Consider the following 21,287-nt stretch of genomic DNA (forward strand, 5'->3'; position numbering starts at 1 on the left):
TTAAGCATTCAGAAAAAAATGCAATTAAAGCTACCAGGAAAATGGTTGCCATAGACAGATAGCACACTGCTGGTAAGACAACATACTGCAGCACATGGCTCCATCATGGTCCACAAAACCAGAAATGGTCCACAAAACCAGAAATATACAACTGACCACAGCACCTGAAATAAATACACTAAGCAACTGACCACAGCACCTGAAATAAATACACTAAGCAACTGACCACAGCACCTGAAATAAATACACGAAGCAACTTACCACAGCACCGGAAATAAATACACGAAGCAACTGACCACAGCACCGGAAATAAATAAACGAAGCAACTGACCACAGCACCTGAAATAAATACACTAAGCAACTGACCACAGCACCGGAAATAAATACACTAAGCAACTGACCACAGCACTGAAAATAAATACAGGGAACAACTGACCACATCACCAGAAATAAATACACAGAGTAACTGACCACAGTACTGAAAATAAATACAGGAAACAACTGACCACAGCACCGGAAATAAATACAGGAAACAACTGACCACAGCCCCGGAAATAAATACAGGAAACAACTGACCACAGCCCCGGAAATAAATACAGGAAACAACTGACCACAGCACCGGAAATAAATACAGGAAACAACTGACCACAGCACCGGAAATAAATACAGGAAACAACTGACCACAGCACCGGAAATAAATACAGGAAACAACTGACCACAGCCCCGGAAATAAATACAGGAAACAACTGACCACAGCACCAGAAATAAATGAGTGACCATTAGACCAGAAATAAATGATTGGGCACAGAGCTGGAACTAAACCATTGACCACAGGAGTGAAACTAGATGACTGACCATCAAGTGAGGAGTGGGCTTAACGCAGAGTGCTTGACAGCCGTGGGCTGTGCATGCACTCCCTGACTGAGCTCTGCAACTCAGTGGCTCTACTGTGAGTACAGCATCAGTCTCAACTCCTAGTCCAAGCTAGCTGTCCCTGAAGATATGGGTCAGCCACTCCTAAAGGTTGGAGTCTGTCACTCCAGAGGAGCCAGGTCAGCTGTTTGAAGAGATTACTATCAATCGGCTACTGATGTTTAAAGTCTGTGGAGTGTCACTGACAAAGGCCTGTAGCTGATACAAGTTGGTAGAGTCGGTAGCTCTTCAGCTGTGACTGTGTTGACTGTGAATCTATTAGAAGGAACTACGAATACATGATATGAGGCTTGGGAAAAGCATAATGAGGCAGGTGCATATGGCCATGAGAGGATGCGAGACTATGAAGGTAGAACAGATTGCATAATGGCAGTGATGGTAGATGATTTACCTCTACGGGTATAAGGTATGAGTATATGTGAGAATTTTATGCCCTGAAAAGTATGTGAGTCAATGAGAGCCTGTGACAGTCAGAACACTATCTCCTGGGCCTGTGTGTGTTATTGCGTACACTAGTAGACATTGTGAGTGCACAGTATGAGCCTCTAATGGCTAGAAGAGTGTGAGGTGGAAGGGAAGAAAATGCTCATCTACGCCGACGATGGAAAAGGCAAACAACGCTAATTCCATTTGGATTTATAGTTATGGCTAATTAGATTACTGCTTAAGTGTCATGTTTGTCAGGTTGAGAGATGTAAATGGGAGCGGTTTAAGTGTATCCTAGGAGGCAGGCGACGGGCAGGCAGGGAAGTGATAAGCGAGCTCTCACAGCTGACACAGAGATCTTGTAGCCTTTATACAGGCTATAGTACTGCACGTTAATCCCTAACGGATAGATGCTAGGCCTCCATGATTTAAAGCATATAATACTAAACCTTTAGGAGCGTAGAGGGCATAAAAAACAAATATTTTATAGACCCTATAAAGAGATTTAAAGCATCCCATTGGTCTGTCCAGCTAAAATGAACATTTTAACCGTCTTGATGAAAATAATTAACTAAACTCAGCAAAAAAAGAAACGCCCCTTTTTCAGGACCCTGTTTTTCAAAGATAATTCGTAAAAATACAAATAACTTAACAGATCTTCATTGTAAAGGGTTTAAACACTGTTTCCCTTGCTTGTTCATGAACCATAAACAATTAATGAACATGCATCTGTGGAACGGTCATTAAGACACTAACAGCTTACAGACGGTAGGCAATTAAGGTCACAGTTATGAGAACTTAGGACACTAAAGAGGCCTTTCTACTGACTATGAAAAACATCAAAATAAAAATGCCCAGGGTCCGTGCTCATCTGCGTGAACGTGCCTTAGGCATGCTGCAAGGAGGCATGAAGACTGCAGATGTGGCCAGGTCAATAAATTGCAATGTCCGTACTGTGAGATGCCTAAGACAGCGCTACAGGGAGACAGGACGGACAGCTGGTCGCGGTGGCAGACCACGTGTAACAACACCTGCACAGGATCGGTACATCCGAACCTCACACCTGCAGGACAGGTACAGCATGGCAACAACAACTACCCGAGTTACACCAGGAATGCACAATCCCTCCATCAGTGCTCAGACTGTCCGCAATAGGCTGAGAGAGGCTGGACTGAGGGCTTGTAGGCCTGTTGTAAGGCAGGTCCTCACCAGACATCACCGGCAACAACGTCGCCTATGGGCACAAACCCACCGTCACTGGACCAGACAGGACTGGCAAAAAGTGCTCTTCACTGACGAGTGGCGGTTTTGTCTCACCAGGGGTGATGGTCGGACTCACGTTTATCGTCGAAGGAATGAGCGTTACACCGAGGCCTGTACTCTGGAACTGGATCGATTTGGAGGTGGAGGATCCGTCATGGTCTGGGGCGGTGTGTCACAGCATCATTGGACTGAGCTTGTCATTGCAGGCAATCTCAACACTGTGCATTTCAGGGAAGACATCCTCCTCCCTCATGTGGTACCCTTCCTGCAGGCTCATCCTGACATGATCCTCCAGCATGACAATGCCACCAGCCATACTGCTCGTTCTGTGCGTGATTTCCTGCAAGACAGGAATGTCAGTGTTTTGTCATGGCCAGCGAAGAGCCCGGATCTCAATCCCATTGAGCACGTCTGGGACCTGTTGGATCGGAGGGTGAGTGCTAGGGCCATTCCCCCCAGAAATGTCCGGGAACTTGCAGGTGCCTTGGTGGAAGAGTGGGGTAACATCTCACAGCAAGAACTGACAAATATGGTGCAGTCCATGAGGAGGAGATGCACTGCAATACTTAATGCAGCTGGTAGCCACACTGGATACTGACTGTTACTTTGATTTTGACCCCCCCTTTGTTCAGGGACACATTATTCCATTTCTGTTAGTCACATGTCTGTGGAACTTGTTCAGTTTATGTCTCAGTTGTTGAATCTTGTTATGTTCATACAAATATTTACACATGTTAGGTTTGCTGAAAATAAACGCAGTTGACAGTGAGAGGACGTTTCTTTTTTTGCTGAGTTTATGTGAAATTTTATCAGGTAACAATAATGTAGATGTCTGTGCCAAAGCCTGCCACCCTATCTTCCAAAGGAGATTTTTTCCACTGTACTTTGTTTTTTTTGTTTTTTTTGTTTGTTTATTTGTATATGTGTTTATATTATTTAATGTATTATAGATGACGGCTGTACCATGTTTGACCCTGATTGTTTTTAGTGTAACGTCCTGACCAGAGTTCTTATGTGTTTTGCTTGTTTAGTGTTGGTCAGGACGTGAGCTGGGTGGGAATTCTATGTTGTGTGTCTAGTTAGTCTGTTTCTGTGTCCAGCCTAATATGGTTCTCAATCAGAGACAGCTGTCAATCGTTGTCCCTGATTGAAAATCATATATAGGTGGCTTGTTTTGTGTTGGGGATTGTGGGTGGTTGTTTCCTGTCTTTGTGTTTTGTCTGCACCAGCTAGGACTGTGACGGTTAGTTTGTTTTGTCATTTTGTATAGTGTCTTGTTTTGTGTTAATTAAATAATGGAAAATTACCACGCTTCACATTGGTCCTCAGATCGTTCTCGCCTCTCCTCGTCTGAGGAGGAGGACGACTTAGACTGCCGTTACAGAACCACCCACCAAACTCGGACCAAGCAGCGTGAGTACGGGCAGCGACAGCAGCAGCAGCGGCCAACTACAAAGGACTCCTGGACATGGGAGGAAATTTTGGAGGGTAAAGGACCCTGGGCTAAGGTTGGAGAGAATCGCCGCTCTCGGGAGGAGATGGAGGCAGCTAAAGCCCAGGAGCGGTGGTATGAGGAGGCAGCACGGAAGCGTGGCTGGAAGCCCGTGAAGAAACCCCAAAAATTTCTTGGGGGGGGGGGGGGGGGGGCTAAAGGGTAGTGTGGCGAAGGCAGGTAGGAGACCTGCGCCCACTTCCCATGCTTACCGTGGAGAGCGGGAGTACGGGCAGACACCGTGTTATGCGGAAGAGCGCACGGTGTCTCCTGTACGTGTGCATAGCCCGGTGCGGGTTATTCCACCTCCCCGCACTGGCCGGGCTAGATTGAGCATTGAGCCAAGTGCCATGAAGCCGGCTCTACATATCTGGCCTCCAGTACGTCTCCTCGGGCCGGTGTACATGGCACCAACCTTACGCATGGTGTCCCCGGTTCGCCAACACAGGCCAGTGCGGGTTATTCCACCTCCCCGCACTGGACGGGCTACGGGGAGCATTCAACCAGGTAAGGTTGGGCAGGCCCGGTGCTCAAGGGAGCCAGTACGCCTGCACGGTCCGGTATATCCGGCGCCACCTTCCCGCCCCAGCCCAGTACCACCAGTGCCTACACCACGCACCAGGCTTCCAGTGCGTCTCCAGAGCCCTGTTCCTCCTCCACGCACTCTCCCTGTGGTGCGTGTCTCCAGCCCAGTGCCTCCAGTTCCGGCACCACGCACCAAGCCTCCTGTGCATCTCCAGAGCCCTGTACGCACTGTTCCTTCTCCCCGCACTCGCCCTGAGGTGCGTGCCCTCAGCCCGGTACCACCAGTGCCGGTATCACGCACCAGGCCTATAGTGCGCTTTGAGAATTCAGTGTGCCCTGTTCCTGCTCCCCGCACTAGCCTTAAGGTGCGTGTCTCCAGTCCGGTTCCACCAGTTCCGGCACCACGCACCAGGCCTACTGTGCGCCTCAGCAGGTCAGAGTCGGCCGTCTGCCCAACGCCGCCTGCACTGTTCGTCTGCCCAGCGCCGTCTGAGCTGCCTGCACTGCTCGTCTGCCCAGCGCCGTCTGAGCTGCCTGCCTGCCCAGCACCGTCTGAGCCATCCGTCTGCCCAGCGCCGTCTGAGCCATCCGTCTGCCCAGCGCCGTCTGAGCCATCCGTCTGCCCAGCGCCATCTGAGCCATCTGTCTGCCCAGCGCCATCTGAGCCATCTGTCTGCCCAGTGCCATCTGAGCCATCTGTCTGCCCAGCGCCATCTGAGCCATCTGTCTGCCCAGCGCCATCTGAACCATCTGTCTGCCCAGCGCCATCTGAGCCATCTGTCTGCCCAGCGCCATCTGAGCCATCTGTCTGCCCAGCGCCATCTGAGCCATCCGTCTGCCCAGCGCCATCTGAGCCATCCGTCTGCCCAGCGCCATCTGAGCCATCCGTCTGCCCAGCGCCATCTGAGCCGCCCGTCTGTCCCGAGCCATTAGAGCCGTCCGCCAGTCAGGAGCCGCTAGAGCCGTCCGTCAGTCAGGAGCCGCTAGAGCCGTCCGTCAGTCAGGAGCCGCCAGAGCCGCCAGCCAGTCAGGAGCCGCCAGAGCCGCCAGCCAGTCAGGAGCCGCCAGAGCCGCCAGCCAGTCAGGAGCTGCCAGAGCCGCCAGCCAGTCAGGAGCTGCCAGAGCCGCCAGCCAGTCAGGAGCTGCCAGAGCCGCCAGCCAGTCATGAGCTGCCCGCCAGTCATGAGCTGCCTGCCAGTCATGAGCTGCCCGCCAGTCATGAGCTGCCCGCCAGTCATGAGCTGCCTTCCAGTCATGAGCTGCCTTCCAGTCATGAGCTGCCTTCCAGTCATGAGCTGCCTTCCAGTCGTGAGCTGCCCTACAGTCGTGTGCTGCCCTACAGTCGTGAGCTGCCCTACAGTCGTGAGCTGCCCTACAGTCGTGAGCTGCCCTACAGTCGTGAGCTGCCCTACAGTCGTGAGCTGCCACTCACTCCGGAGCTGCCACTCAGTCCGGAGCTGCCACTCAGTCATGAGCTGCCACTCAGTCCGGAGCTGCCACTCAGTCCGGAGCTGCCACTCAGTCCGGAGCTGCCACCCAGTCCGGAGCTGCCACTCAGTCCGGAGCTGCCACTCAGTCCGGAGCTGCCACCCAGTCCGGAGCTGCCACCCAGTCCGGAGCTGCCACCCAGTCCGGAGCTGCCACCCAGTCCAGAGCTGCCTCTCTGTCCTGAGCTACCTCTCTGTCCTGAGCTACCTCTCTGTCCTGAGCTACCTCTCTGTCCTGAGCTACCTCCTAAATCATGTGGGGGCCTTGGGGAGGATTCTTAGGCCAAGGTCGTGGGCGAGGGTCGCCACTCAAAGGACGCTAAGGAGGGGGACAAAGACAGTGGTGGAGTGGTGTCCTCGTCCTGCGCCGGAGCCGCCACCGCGGACAGATGCCCACCCAGACCCTCCTCTTGAGTTTTAGGGGTGCGTTCGGAGTCCGCACCTCAGGAGGGGGGTACTGTAACGTCCTGACCAGAGTTCTTATGTGTTTTGCTTGTTTAGTGTTGGTCAGGACGTGAGCTGGGTGGGAATTCTATGTTGTGTGTCTAGTTAGTCTGTTTCTGTGTCCAGCCTAATATGGTTCTCAATCAGAGACAGCTGTCAATCGTTGTCCCTGATTGAGAATCATATATAGGTGGCTTTTTTTGTGTTGGGGATTGTGGGTGGTTGTTTCCTGTCTTTGTGTTTTGTCTGCACCAGCTAGGACTGTGACGGTTAGTTTGTTTTGTCATTTTGTATAGTGTCTTGTTTTGTGTTAATTAAATAATGGAAAATTACCACGCTGCACATTGGTCCTCAGATCCTTCTCGCCTCTCCTCGGAGGAGGACGACTTAGACTGCCGTTACATTTAGTGTCTTAAAACTAAATTTGGTTGTAAAAAAAATCTGTATGTTGTATTGTTGTGTTATTTTGGAGTGACACTTAACCTCCTGCTGTGTTCCGGTCGAATTGGACCAATTTACAAGTTTTCTCTCTGAAAAATGTAGTTCATTTAATCTGATTGCCATAAGGTTCCATGACTTTGTCCACACAGGGCATTTGAACACACAACATACGTTTTGATGATTTTCATTACATTTTGGGTGTTTAATTTAACTTTTGTACACCTGTGATGTTTCCGGTCATTAGAAATGAATGGGTGAGACTACAATTTGTGTATAAAATTGAGTTCAGGCACATGCCCATTCATCAGATGGACACACTTCCTCTCCCAGACCCCCACATGTGTGTTTGAGCACACACACACACACCTCACCTTCCTTCTTGGCTTCCATGGCAACCCCCACGGGAACCTTTCCCCAATAGAATCTTTCCCCCACGGGAACCACACCTGTTGGCATTATCACAAACAATCGCAACATTGTTTCCGTAATATATTTAACTTTTCTCGCAGCTCTGGTATATAAAAGCTTTTTTGAGGCCTTGTTCACAATTCATTCTGTGGCAGCACAATGACCAAAGATATATTGTATGTGTCACGCCCTGACCGTAGAGAGCCTTTTTTATTCTCTATTTGGTTAGGTCAGGGTGTGACTTGGGTGGGCAAATCTATGTTTCTATTTCTTTGTTGGCCTAGTATGGTTCCCAATCAGAGGCAGCTGTTTATCGTTGTCTCTGATTGGGGATCATACTTAGGCAGCCCTTTTTTCCCACCTTAGATTGTGGGATCTTGTTTGCGTGTAGTTGCCTTCTGCACTGCATATAGCTTTACGTTCATTTTGTATTTTGTTGTTTTTGGTGTCATTTAAAATAAAAGTTAAATGTACGTCTACCACGCTGCACCTTGGTCCAATCCATCTTTCAACGAGCGTGACAGTATGTGAGGCTCTTGATAATATATTTGATCATGACCCTGGTGAGGAGGAGAGAGGCCAGGAAACTGACAGTGAAGATGTATTAGAGGAGGAAGTGTCAGAAGTTGAAGACAACACAATATGATCCAGACCATGAAACAACCGATGTGGAACAATCCAGTGATGAGGAAGAGGGCCCTGCTGAGGTTGATGTTACATTCCGGTCAAAGAATGGGAATTTGTCCTGGTCTTCATCCCCACCTGAGAGGAGAGATCGGCTGTTGGTTGACAATGTTACCAGTATGATCCCAGGGCCAACGAGATACGCCATATCCCGGGATGATGACATAAAATGCTGCCACTATTGAAAAATGTGAAATGGTTTCAAAACAAACATCTTTGTTAAACTTTGACACAAAGTAGTCTGTGATTAACAGCACAAGATGTTCATCTGAGTGTTTGTTACAGTAAAAATAATCCATTAAACTCATAACAAGTTGTATGAGCTCAGGTCAATGAGGCCTACAGGCCATAAATAGCAAATAGAAGTTCAAAACTTGTAATGTTCACAAGAACTTAAGTTGATAAAAAGATCTAACACAACATTAGGTGATAATATACGTATATTATTATGGATTTATAATCAGCTATAATGGGGCGGTCATTTAGTAAACATTAGAATTAGTAAACATGAAATGAGCACAACTGGAGGGTTTTAAATACATTTTTCTAACTCTAACTCTGTCTGAATCACAGGATATTGATGATTTTCATTAACGCCAAAGTCTGTCCATATTTATGTTAAAGATGTACTGTTTCACTCTGTTCTTTATAAACAGTAACGTTACAATGGAGGAGGACTGGCTGCAAAACACAATTTTGGGTTACTTTACTACACAAACAGCAAATGTTGCCTTTTGCTACCATTGGCCCTGATATGCTAATGAAATGCAGGACAGAAACGCTTTTACAGATGCTTCAATGTTTTTTTGTGTGTGACAATATCCTATTGGAGGCTGTAGGATTGGAAATTGAGGGTAACAGTCATTTGTTATACTTAATCAGCTGTGTAATGCCAAATTTGAATGGAATATTGCTGAATCGGCAAGTACTGTAAAATTGAAAATGTTTCAGCAACAGCTTTCGAGAGGAAAGAGGATCATGTTGCAAAAAAAATGTATTGTGTTTTTTGTATGGTGATTTTCATATATTTTGATTAGTGTAGCAAGGCATAGAATTCCAATGGCCAATATGCTAGCATTAGCTGTTTGCAAGTAAATTGGGAATTGCAGCCAGCCCTCCTTCATACACCATGTATCCAGAACCTATAATGATTAAGCAATACAGACAGTGTTAAACAGTGGGGGAACGGAGTGGAACAGATGGGAGACAGCACACAGTGGGAACAGGACAGACTACAGCTTAAAATCATCATGAAAAAGCAATAAGTCTACATATTGGGGACACCTAACAAAATTTCAATGTAGTCCCCCATCAATCTAACAATCCAATGGTATAAGGGATTTATGAGGGATTTATCACTGTGTGCATTTTCATTGGTGAATATTTCAGTAGTACAATCTAACAACTCTGAATGTGTGGGCCTGGCTCTGTGCCTCAGACTGATCCTGACTCTGGGTGATCCCATTGGATGGTCAAAGTCACATGGATATGTGGATGATTATGTGATTGATTCCTGATGTGTCTGGGTCTAGTGGTTATGGTTGTGTATAAGGCAGGGTACAGTGTTGGATGTGAGCTGGGGGCCTCTCTCCGAGTGGCCTGTGTATGTAACGCGGGAGCTGTGTCACAGCTAATGGAAGGCTCACAGGTATTTCAGGAATCAGAGACGATTGGGAGATTGAGGTGGGCGGTAATAGACTGTCACATGAGTACGACAGCGCTTTCAGCACAGTAGAGAGAGGTTGCTTTTAGAAATGGGCTGATAAGTGTGTGTTTTTATTCCTCACAGAACCTTTGTGTGTGTGTGTGTGTGTGTGTTATTGTGTGTGTCTTTGTGTGTGTTTGTGTAGTATGGGGGTTTGTGCGTTTTAAATAATGAAGTTGGTTTATGTAGGACATGCAGTGCGGAGTCTTCTCAAGTGTAGTTATCGACTTTACACCAAAAAAACTCCTGTAATTATGACGCACTTTAAATTGGTCCATTGATTTTAACCCAGCAATTACATCTTTAGTGTATGAAAGTCAATACACAAGACAGTAATACAAATGGCTGGCTACAACTATACACCAGTGATTTTCTATGGGAGTTAAGGGCTTATGAACCACAAACCTTACTTCACTGAAATATATGCTCTTTTAGTATCGAGGACAGTCGTGCATAATAAAATATATGGTAATTGAAGGCACGTTGGAATGAATGTGTATCTGGGTGTGGAATGTACTGTAACTCCTGTATGAATCCTCAAGGAAAAAAAGAAAAACAAATGTTCACGTGTGCATTACCAGGGCACACATGATGATGTGTATCAATCAACCATCAAGTTTTTTTTTTTACAAATCATGTTCAGATGGTGTTGAATGTTGTTGGGAACACGTTCCTGCCTAAAGGAGCATGGATAATGCTTCTGAAAACATAGCATTTGGAACAATAACATCCTAAAATGGAACCTGATCCATTTTGTAAATGTACTTAGTATATTTGTAAGAAAGATGGCTTTTGGACATATTCATCTTCCAAAGCAAGCAGCGCACAGTTCAGGCTTTTAGAAACATGGCTGTGGGGCACATGGTTTATTATATAGAGAGTGGATGTAGCTCTAAGAAACATTGCTATTTGACAGTGTTTAATTGGAGAGTGTGTTTCAAGGCAGCCAGCCCTGCCGCTGGTTTTATTTCTAATTGCCAGCAGCAGAGCGTTTAACGAAGCGAGCGTGCGTGGGTGAAAGAGAGAGAGAGAGAGAGAGCGGCCAGGTTTCCACGGCAACGGCAGATCTACAGCAGCAGTAGCCAAGGCGTAGTTTCATCTTGAGGAAATGGCTAAAGGAGCAGAGTGTTTTCCCTGCCGGAGCTGTTGAATCACAGTACTAACTGTCCCTGCATGCATCAAAGACTTGTCATTGCATCCCCATAACTAGTCTTCTAATAATGGTATTCATACTCTATCTTCAATCTGAGAAACCTAATGGATAAGGATGAGTAGAGAGAGAGAAATAAATGCAATATGTCTCAGGAAAACCTGGGAGTCCCAAGATTGGACGACTGTATCTTTCCTCCATATCCTCATTATTTTTGTCCAACAGTTCACAATGCAGTTTCTTCAGCATCCAGAAGGGGTCAGTTTGGTCTGCCTCAACCTGCATTGTGTCAAGTGATTTTGTAGCAGGTTTAGCATTTTCGCTAACCCTATCCATATTCCTAACCTTAACCTCAGTCTCTTAACCTGCAACGGTAATTCTGCAAACCTGCTGCGTAATAACCTGTTATGAAAAAGTCACTTCGGTATCGAAGTGCAGTGAAAGAGTGTTTCCCGTGAGGCTGCATTGTGCTTTTCTTACCACTGCTGTTTAAAATCTCTGACCAGTTTGAATTTACACTCTCCTACTTATGAGTTGGTGTAAACAATTTACACCATAACTTAAGACTATGTAATAATTTAGGTACTAAAAAGTATTGGAACCACTGCCTAAAATGCTGCACATGTAATATGGATTCACTTATTAACTAATGTTTTACAGTGCCATCTTCATAGTCGTGGCTTTATTGTATTGTTGATTATTGTGGGGTCTTAGGTCTGTCCCTCTATCTGGTTAGCTGACAAAACAGTGAGTGACTTCTCTGAATAGCAATGTAGAGACTTCCATGAGTCCTAAAATCAGGTAATATCCTTGACATTGAGCCAGCACGTCCCTCAAGTGAGAGGGTCTCCTTCATATTTGCAGAGTGCAGACACATTAATAATTGATTGATAGACAGTCAGCACTACGGTGTAGTTCGGAAATGCGATGGCTTGCCCTCATACATGAGCCACATTGCAGCACGATAGGTCCTAGAGGTGTCAGATACATCTTTCACCCAAGGCTGAAATGCAATACCTACCATGTCCAAAAAGCAATAGACACTAGCAGTCAGAGAACATGCTTTTCAGAGAAAATTTGAAGGAAAATCAAAATATGGCGAACTGCAAGAGCAAAGGGTATGAGTCATCACCTATCGATGCTATAAGAATACTAAACACTACCAAGCTACATGTAATGTTTTTTTTATGTACCAGTATAAACAATTATTCCAATATTCTACCAATAACTCAACACTCAATAAGTCACCGAAACCATTGTTTTTACTGGACTCATTTTATTACAAAGTTCTTGAGGACTTATTACAAGGGATTTTTCCTTAACATGCGAAAACAGAACGAAACGGAACACATGGGAATTGAACAAACAGGTAGGATCCGACAATCCACTGTTCACGATAAACATAAGTTCTGATAAAGCCCTCGGGAGCAGGGAGCCAGTGAATGACTACGGTGCAGGCATAGAACGGCCACATTCACACTGACTCAGCAAAGATCAATCCAACCAAGGCAAGATGTGCACATCTCAAGAAACACATTACAATGTTTATATGCCATCGGCTTTTGTCATACGTTTTAAAAAGCTTCACTTGCATGTACATAAAACTGTACAAAAACATGGCATCACAAGCATTTTGTCCTATATAAATATAACCAACAATTAGGATAACAACTTGGTACTCTCCTGCTAAGACATACTTTCAAGGTAGCTGTCTTTATTTTAGTGTGAACTGTCTGTGACAGTGATGAAATGTGCAGTGAAGTGAATGTCAGCTCATTTGGGGAGAGGGGTCTTGAACAGAAACCAGCACTAACACCTCAGCAAAACAGTAAACAATTTCTACCAATTATCTTTGGAATTCATGCTAAACTCATAGCCTGCCTGACAGCACACACGGGGACGTGTAGATCTACATATGTACAGTTCACCTTCAGGAGAGATTTGTCACATACAGCTCACTTTGATTCACTATGTAAGGAGGCTTAGTCTTATGTAACACCTGCAAGAAAAATCCTTTGCCCATTCTCCAGTGTTTCATAATGTCCCAACAATCTATAGCCACAATCACCATATAATACCACTACAGAGAGGCAGAGGATACTCAGGTGAACTTCACATGAAATAAAATATCAAAAATACAAACTAAACATGACTGGACATACTGTGGAGTGTATCAAAGATTTTCATGCTGTCCTCTACTTTGATAAAGGACAACAACCCTGCTTTCTCTAGAGAGCAGTCGACACAAATAATAAATTCAGCATGAGTTCAAAAGACAGGTGAAACCATGTGATTCAGTATATTCAACGACTCAGAACAATTGATATAGGCTGGAGAAAAGGAGTATAACACAGTTATTCAGGCTGAAAAAACTAGAAAATGGATGCAAAGACCGGTGTTGGTAAGGACTCAAACTCAGTGGTTTGATTTTAATATGGTCTTGAGTCAAAACCAGTGATTCAGACTGTCATTAGTAAAGAGATAAAACTGGTGATTCATGCCAGATCACTCAGGAGATTCAGGCTTGAGTCAGAGGAGTCGGTGAATCGCAGTAGTCAGACGAGTCAAAGCCAGTGAATCTGAAAGGAGTCCGACATAGCGTAGGAGCCAAAGCCAGTGATTGAGTCTGTGTGACATTGGCTTTATCACTCATTGCTATCTTTCACACTTATCATTAATTCCAGGTCAGTGAACTCACCCGCAGCTGTAGCTCTGTAAAGCTGCTCTGTTCTACACTGAGAAGGGTGTGGGGGGCCGCGAAGCGGCTTCATCACAGTGTATCATGACGCTCTGTATTTTTTTCAGCAGCTAAACCCTTGCTAAATAAAAACATGTACAAGTTGCAGTTTCGCATGTACATTTTGTATGTGATTTATTCACACGTGTCCAAAACCACATTTTTTTCACATGGGATTTTTTTCTCCGTTTTTTTATGTCATAAGGGAAGGGCTTTGAAAAAAGCATAATGTGAATTTTTCCCTCAAGGCTTGGATAATCACCCACCTTATTTAGTCATTGCCATGTCCAGTAATTTCCATATGTTCTGAGTTTAATTATTCTACATGTGCTGCCAACGGCAGTGCGATGAGGTAAGTGCAGATAAAAATACCCCTTTTTAACTGATTTTGCGGATGGATTTGGATTATCTGGCTGCTGTGTTGTCCTCAGGGTGTGAGCTCAGTGCTCACATATGCCCTGGCTCAGGACTCATTACTCACAGTAATTAGGGGAGCGGAGCATCAATTCTAGGCCCTTCCACCCTTACTCAGACCATACCCACTGTTTCTCTCTCTATAGAAATACACTGCGGTCAAAACTAAGGTACAAATCTAATCGAATCGGTGTACAAATCAAAAGCTATGAGTAATGCTACTGTGCTGCGAGGCGGGCTGGTGGCATTATCATCATCCAATTACATACTAATATTCCTGTGTCCTCCAGACGTCTGATTTTAAATGACTTTGAAATTATGTATTTGTAAAAGATAGCTGCTGCAGCCTACAGGAATGTCCTCTATCTACATCATACTCAATTGAAGAGTGAGGAACAACAGCTAACAAGCTAACATAACCTGTTGGCCTCAATGAAAGTCAACTGGAAATGGACTGGAAATATGGGACAGTAAATACACTCCTGCTACCAATACTTAACTTTATTTGAAATGGCACCATTTCACCATTGTTTATAACATGCACCAATGGATGCAACAGGTCTATTCAAACAAAATGGTGACTAGAGTGTTTTCTAAGGCATTGACAACCGCTTCCCTTCTTTGCAAATTGAAATGTCTCTTAGTCCCAGATTACTGAAACCTTTCAGGAGTCAGCCTGGGAATGTAAAAAGCTTCGTTTCTGTGAGACAGGGGAGTTCAGTCACAGCACTCAGTCACTTCAGTGGTTCTCAGGACTGAAGAGTTCTGTGCTGAAACTCGGGTGAATAACTCCTCATGCATTCATCAGAACCATTGAAATTCATGCGGATCGTGACGAGAAACCCTAACGAGGCTGGAGACACAGGGTTGAAGTTAATGGTGACCTCTACGTGGAGAGCCACTGATTAGCTTAGTGTTGTTCAGGCATAGGGAGGCCTAGCATTGGGGAGGAGCTTTTCACACAGAGAATAAAGTATCATCTAGGTGGAGAACCACAGGTTCTAAATGAACTAAAGTATAAAGGATTGGATCAAGGATTGGGAATGGTCAGTGCGACCAGGGGCGGTGGCCTCTAAGTGTACTGTTTCCAGGAAAAGAGACAAGTCACAGTGCTGAGACTCAGTGAAACACACATTGTCCGATTAAATGCTGCCACACAGCTCTCTTCACTGGCTGAAGAGCTCTCCAGAGAGCATGAGGTACAAGGCCATGGTTCTATCATGATTGGGGGTCACGGGTGTGTATGTGTAGAATTCAATCAAGAGCTTTTCCACACAGTCCGTCCAAGCTTTAGGAAAACATTTCAATCAAGTTTTAAACAGCAGCAGCTCAAATGAATGAAAAGCTCAACTGCAAAAATTCTGAGGCTATTGTTATCAGCTTGAGCCAGACAGAAATATATACAGGATACAGTGTACACCATTCAAATGTATTTACAGCACTGTACATTAAGAAAGACCATTCAATTTGATTTGTAATCAAAAGCATTACGTCTACCCTAGGGATTTATCACCTGTCAGTTGAATGTTATCTGGTTATGGCACTAAAGCACTGATCACACATTAAAGATCCAGAGAACATTCCACAGGCTGGGGCTAAGCTAAGTAAATCAGTAGCGTTTGAGGGATTGATTGTATATTTTTTTGTGTGATATTACCACAAGTGTTCAACCAATGCTTTCAAATAAACTGCATCAATAAATGAATACATTAACTAATTAATACATTATTGAACCAATAAATATGCAAATAAATAAAATAAATAAACTGAAAAACTCCTATTGCACATACCAATGGTTCCACGAATTACAGACCATATTTCCTACAGAACGGATATTTATTTAAATAAATGGACATTTCAGATCCTCATGCTGAGTTCTTAACCAAGTGGGAAGGTGGTAATTACCAGTTGTGAAGTTGTAAATACCAGTTGGATGCATTTGCATGCTTTAAATCTTTTGAAAAATGCAGATTGGCTAAAGGCCAACAAGCTGCTTCAACCATAAACTAAAAGTACAGCTATCATGCTTGTAAACAAACTATAGTGTTAAAAAACCATATGAATAGATTGCTTTTTTTAAATACTATTTGTTGTTGCATTTAACTGCCGGAAATGCTGTTATCAAGGTCATTTCCTTAGTAAGTGACAGAGGTGAGCATGTAGGAGAAGTCGGAGTTTAGGGATGATAGATATGTTTCCCACTAGTAATTACCAGTTGGAGGGGCGTTCAAGACGATTTTTACCAATCTTATGAGGTAATTACCACCTTCCCACTTGGTTATGAATGCAGCATAAGAGCATGTTTCTTTTTATAAAGTGGGTATGTCTCTGTGGCTCCTCTATCTGTGCACCAATCAGACATGGGAGATGGGGCTTTCTCACAGGTAGATCTCTCGTTTGGGGGTGTGGCTAGAAGGGGAGGTGGACGGGAACTCGGTGGCCACGCTCAGGGGCACCTCCTCCAGGGGAAAGTCCTGACTTGGGGCGTGGCCGCTGTTGGAATAGGCACTCCGGGAGGGTGGAAGGTGGGCTCGGTGCTCCTCTCCACCCAGCCTGGCGCTCCCGTTGGCCAAGCGGCCCAGGCTGCCTCTCTCCTGGTAAGGCACGAAGGTGGAGAGTTTAGGGGGGTTTCTGGTCTTGCGCACTGGGGAGGGCTGCCCAGGCATCCAGCAGGCGTCTGAGTGGCCCAGCTCGCTGCACTCTTGAGTACAGTTCCCCGTCATGGCCACATCAGGAATGGATCGCATATCTGCAAGGAGAGAAGAACACCCATGTTCAGAGAGGTTCAAATGTTAACAGACAAGAAAGACAATAGAAGGGGTTTCACAGCTGATATAACAACGCCCAGTCTGTGAAAACCTTCCTGCTCTGTCTGCTATTTCCCTTGTAGTTGTTGCTATGCACAGTACAGCTGTTGCTATGTAGCTGTTGCTATGCACTTTGCCATGGATGCTACAGTAGTTGCAGTCCGGTGGTGTGTTCTATGAAGTCCTTTCACTGATTTGGGCAATCATTGCTAAGCATTGAGCAAGGGTTACGACTGTGTGTCTAGTGGTGATTGATATTTGCCATAATTTTCCTGTTTTTGCCATGTTCTGTGCTGCCCCCGTGGCTGTATTGCGTTGTATGTAGGTTGCCATCTAGTATGCAGTGGGTGTAAATGGCGCCCCCAATGTGTTTCCAGGGAGAAAACAAAGTTGAACACACAAACACGCATGCATGATCAGACAACACACCCACACACAATGCTGCATGTGGCTCCACAGGGATCCCTGCAGGGCCCCAGGGTAAACCCATTGTGGTGTGGTTGTTATTGACTGGCAGGTCTGAAATGAGTCCATGTCCTTGATTGTAATACATTTTCCATTCTACCGTTCCTAATTAATTAAATAGGTCCACGACCTACTGACCTCATTCCAAACAGCACAGATCCAAATCAATAGCTGGACTGCATACCTACGCCCTTCTTGGGCAGTCACAGAAAATACACGGTATGGTGACTGGGTCACAGGGAACACCCTCTCAGTCAATATGTACAGTAACTTTATAGCACCTATGAACCTCAAAACACAAACAACAGAGATATTCTGTCAGTTCAGCTTTCTGTGCAGCTCACAGGGAAACAAGCATGCAGAGCAGCCCTTACATGTGTTTGCCTGGAAATTGCAGGCGGCAGCCTGTAGGCCTGCTTAGCAGCCCAGGGGACCTGTTCCCCACTGGTCTCTCTGTCTGTACACACAGCTAGCTCTAATGCAGCCATTATGTAGGACTTCTGGGCTGTTCCACCTGCACAACACAAAGCCACAGTATTGACCCTTTTACCTACTGTGCACATTCAGCTCAGCACAGCTCACACTGCTGAAATAAACAGACCCCAAACACACAGTGGACATGGAAGATACATCAAAGAAGTTGCACAGTAGGTTAAAGGAGCAGCCAAAGAAAGGTGAGGGAAAAGGAAGATTTTTTTCTCCTGGAGTGGAGCCTGGAATAAATCAAGCTCTAGGCCTGAAACAAACCCTTTAAGAGTTCACAGTCTCATGTGTCACGGATGGAGAGTGCAGCTCCAAAAGGCCGGGAGCAGGAAGAGAGCGGGCAGCCCAGAGAGTGGATGGTTGAGCCGCAGCACTGGCAGGGCACTGGCTTTAACAGGGAGGTGATTGGATTTAGAGAGCAGGTGATTGGGTTTTGAAGAAAGGTGACTCAATGCCATTTTTTCTCCCTACACAGCAAGTCCTGAACTCTCCAGATCTGGAGACAGCCCAGTGCAGCCCATGTAGCTGTCGCTCATTCACTTACAGTCCGTTTCATTTTTAAGCATATCTATTTCATATATTCCATTCATTACATCAGACACACTTAGCCATGAACAACAGGAAACCCTGCCGAGCAACATTCAATATCCCATCCACCTCTCGCTTTTTGATTCCCAGTGAACTTCATCATTGATTTCAAATGCACTTCCTTCACACTTTTGTAATACACACTCTACCATGCACGACCACGGAGGAGAGGAGAAGGGGAGTACGTGCAGAACTTAACCCTCCAGCTGATACACATGTGAGGGGTGGGTTTGCATGCTGCTTGCATCAGGGTGCCAGTGGGAGGTGTTGGCTGTCTGAGCCAGGCTTCCTCTCCGTCTGATCCCCTGCCCATGGGCATGGGGGGAAGCTGCTCTTCCTGAGATTTCACACTGCTCCTCTCTGTTTGATTGCAAATCCTCCCTCTCCCCACCGGCTGCTTTCCAGTGTGTGCCACAGCGCTTGTGATCGATGGGGAACAGACATTAGAGACCCGCAGTTCATAGAAAGATGGAGGAGAACAAAATAAAGTCATTATAGCTGGAAATTGACTGTGTGGTCTTATAATTATATAATGTGGTTAATGCTAAAATGTTCATTTATGAAACAACACCCAATGTATTCACATATCTTTACATACTCTAGGCGTTCTCAACAGAGATGGAGTCTGCTATCCAAACAGGCTGTGATTAGATAGTGATCTGTTCATGCATAGTAGGATAAATATAATTCCGGGGTCGTGTTTGTTTCTCAGTGACATATTGAGCGTGTTTACTAAAGCATTCACAACAGTTCCCTTCGGTTAGCAGTGATACCTGACACTTTGTCTCCCTCAAAAAGAGGGAGTGAGAAAACAAGAGGGAAATAAAATATGTGGCTAAACAGGAACACAACCAAACGCTAAATCATTTTCACGAATGAAATTGGGACTTTTCCTTGTTTTGTAGAAATATTGTTTTGACGTGTTTGGGATCATTTAGCATATACATTCTGCATACGCACTCATTATATAACAGTCAAATTGTCATGGGAATTGTGGGGATTCTCTTTGAGAGGCTGACACTCGAGTGAGAGGAGAGGCAAACAGCATATCCTCCCAGTGATCATCCCTGCCCATCCTCCAGTCTTTAGCTGCTCTGTGGAGCCTTTCCTCAGGCTAAGGAAGCAAACCTCAGCTTGTGAATTTTTTTAGAAGTGGGTACATTTCAAGAGAATATTTGATTAATTATTGAGCCTGTGTCTGTTTTACTTTCTCACCGATAACGATCTCCTTGAAGAAAGAAAGTGTCAGTAGAGCTTCTCTGAAGGCCAGTCGGCCCCTGCCTACCCCTCCCACCCTCCCCAGTTGTTCCTGTCTGTGGACTAATCCCTTTCATTCAGCTTCCTGTGTTTCTGACCAACTTTTAGCTATGAGGAAGAGAGGTCAGCGCAAAGGTCCTTTGAAGAAAGCCTTGGAATCCTTAGATAGAAATAACCAAAGTACAAAACCACGGCAGATCTAAGAGTGGCTCAGATGTGGCAGAATGGGCAAGAGAGGAGAGACACAAAGGCTCAGGTGTTTCAGTGAGGCCAAATGTTTTGGTTAAATGACCTTTAAAGTGCATAACAGAGCTCCCAACTGCCCTTCACTGATGGTTTTATGGGATCAGCTGTCTACTGCTGCAAGAAATCATGCACTATAGAGTGTAGTTTAATATAGGCCTACATTCAATGCAGCATGCTATTTTTAGTATTGGCATGACATTGGCCTTATTACACTAGCAGGATGTTTGGAATGGTTTGTTTTGTCCTAATACATTTGTATGTGCTTTGGCTGAGTAAGGATACTGGCTCTAACTTGAGGCTTATCATACTGATATTTGCCTACTGTGGTATCTTGGGATCTTTGAGATCAATGCTACTTATATTTGGTTATGATAGTAGCCTATGTTTTGGTTTTATGATGCTTCAGTAATATTTGTCAGTTTGGTGAGAGCTTTGTTTGAGTGTGTTTGGAGAGCAGGGGGGAGATCTTCTGTGTGACTGCAATGCTGCGCTGTTCCTTGTTGAGGAGGCAGTGGCCATGAACCCCAGTGAATTGTGGGACACACTCCACTGGCTGTGAGAAAGCCTTAAAGGCCACAGCGGCTCCATTCCACAGTGACTCGCTGGAAATAAGGAAGTACATGTCAGACCCACACAGTTCCAGTCCCCCAAGTGCTATCCATCATGGAAGGGCAGTGCACTAGTTCGAGAGCTGTTGAGCGGCTTTCGGTCCCCGTCGCACTATGATGGAGAGATGACCCCCGGGGCCTCTCTCTAATGCCCGTCTGAGCAGCCCAACTGGGGCGGAAGACGATGTGGCCCCAAGCCAGCTCCCCTCCCCAAATGACTGCATGTTACCTGCTCTATGGTGAGACTGGGCTTGGCAAACCAACGCCACTAAGACCCACAGAACTCCATCACCCCTTTCTATATCTGATCCTCTAATGACCCCCTCCCATGCCTCCCCCTGCCTGCCCTGGACCCCCTGTTGCTGCGGTGGGACCCCCAGCCGAATGGGCCCTCTCCAGTGGCTGAGAGCAGAGATAGGCTAATGGAGACATTGTTCTGCCTTTCTCTTTATAACCACATACTCTCAGGTCCCAGCTCTCACAGATATCATCACTTCCAAATCTGCAGCTTCAGCTCGCTGGTTCCTGCTGATAAGGTGCGAGCAGGCACAATCCTGTCCGAGATTGTTCTATGGACAGAGAATGATATATTTCTATTAAATACATGCACACACATTGTAAATAGAGCTTCGAGATACTGGCACACTCGTGCACTTTACAAGCTTAGCCGTAAAACCGTACATTTACAGTGAGTGCGTGGTATTAAGAGCAGTCATTTAATACT

At 45.6% G+C, this 21,287-nt stretch overlaps 1 protein-coding gene across 1 annotated transcript in view; it reads right to left on the reverse strand.

Moving 5' to 3' along the window:
• Positions 1-16,487: 16,487 nt before the first annotated feature.
• The window catches only part of LOC120057527 (protocadherin-1-like), an 82,362-nt gene continuing 77,562 nt past the window's right edge, over positions 16,488-21,287 (reverse strand). The window contains exon 4 of the mRNA XM_039006121.1: positions 16,488-16,858. Coding sequence (XP_038862049.1) covers positions 16,488-16,858 — 371 coding nt within the window. The remainder of the gene's footprint in view (positions 16,859-21,287) is intronic.

This window comes from Salvelinus namaycush, chromosome 12 (genome assembly GCF_016432855.1).
Source record: "Salvelinus namaycush isolate Seneca chromosome 12, SaNama_1.0, whole genome shotgun sequence".
NCBI classification, from domain to species: Eukaryota; Metazoa; Chordata; class Actinopteri; order Salmoniformes; family Salmonidae; genus Salvelinus; species Salvelinus namaycush.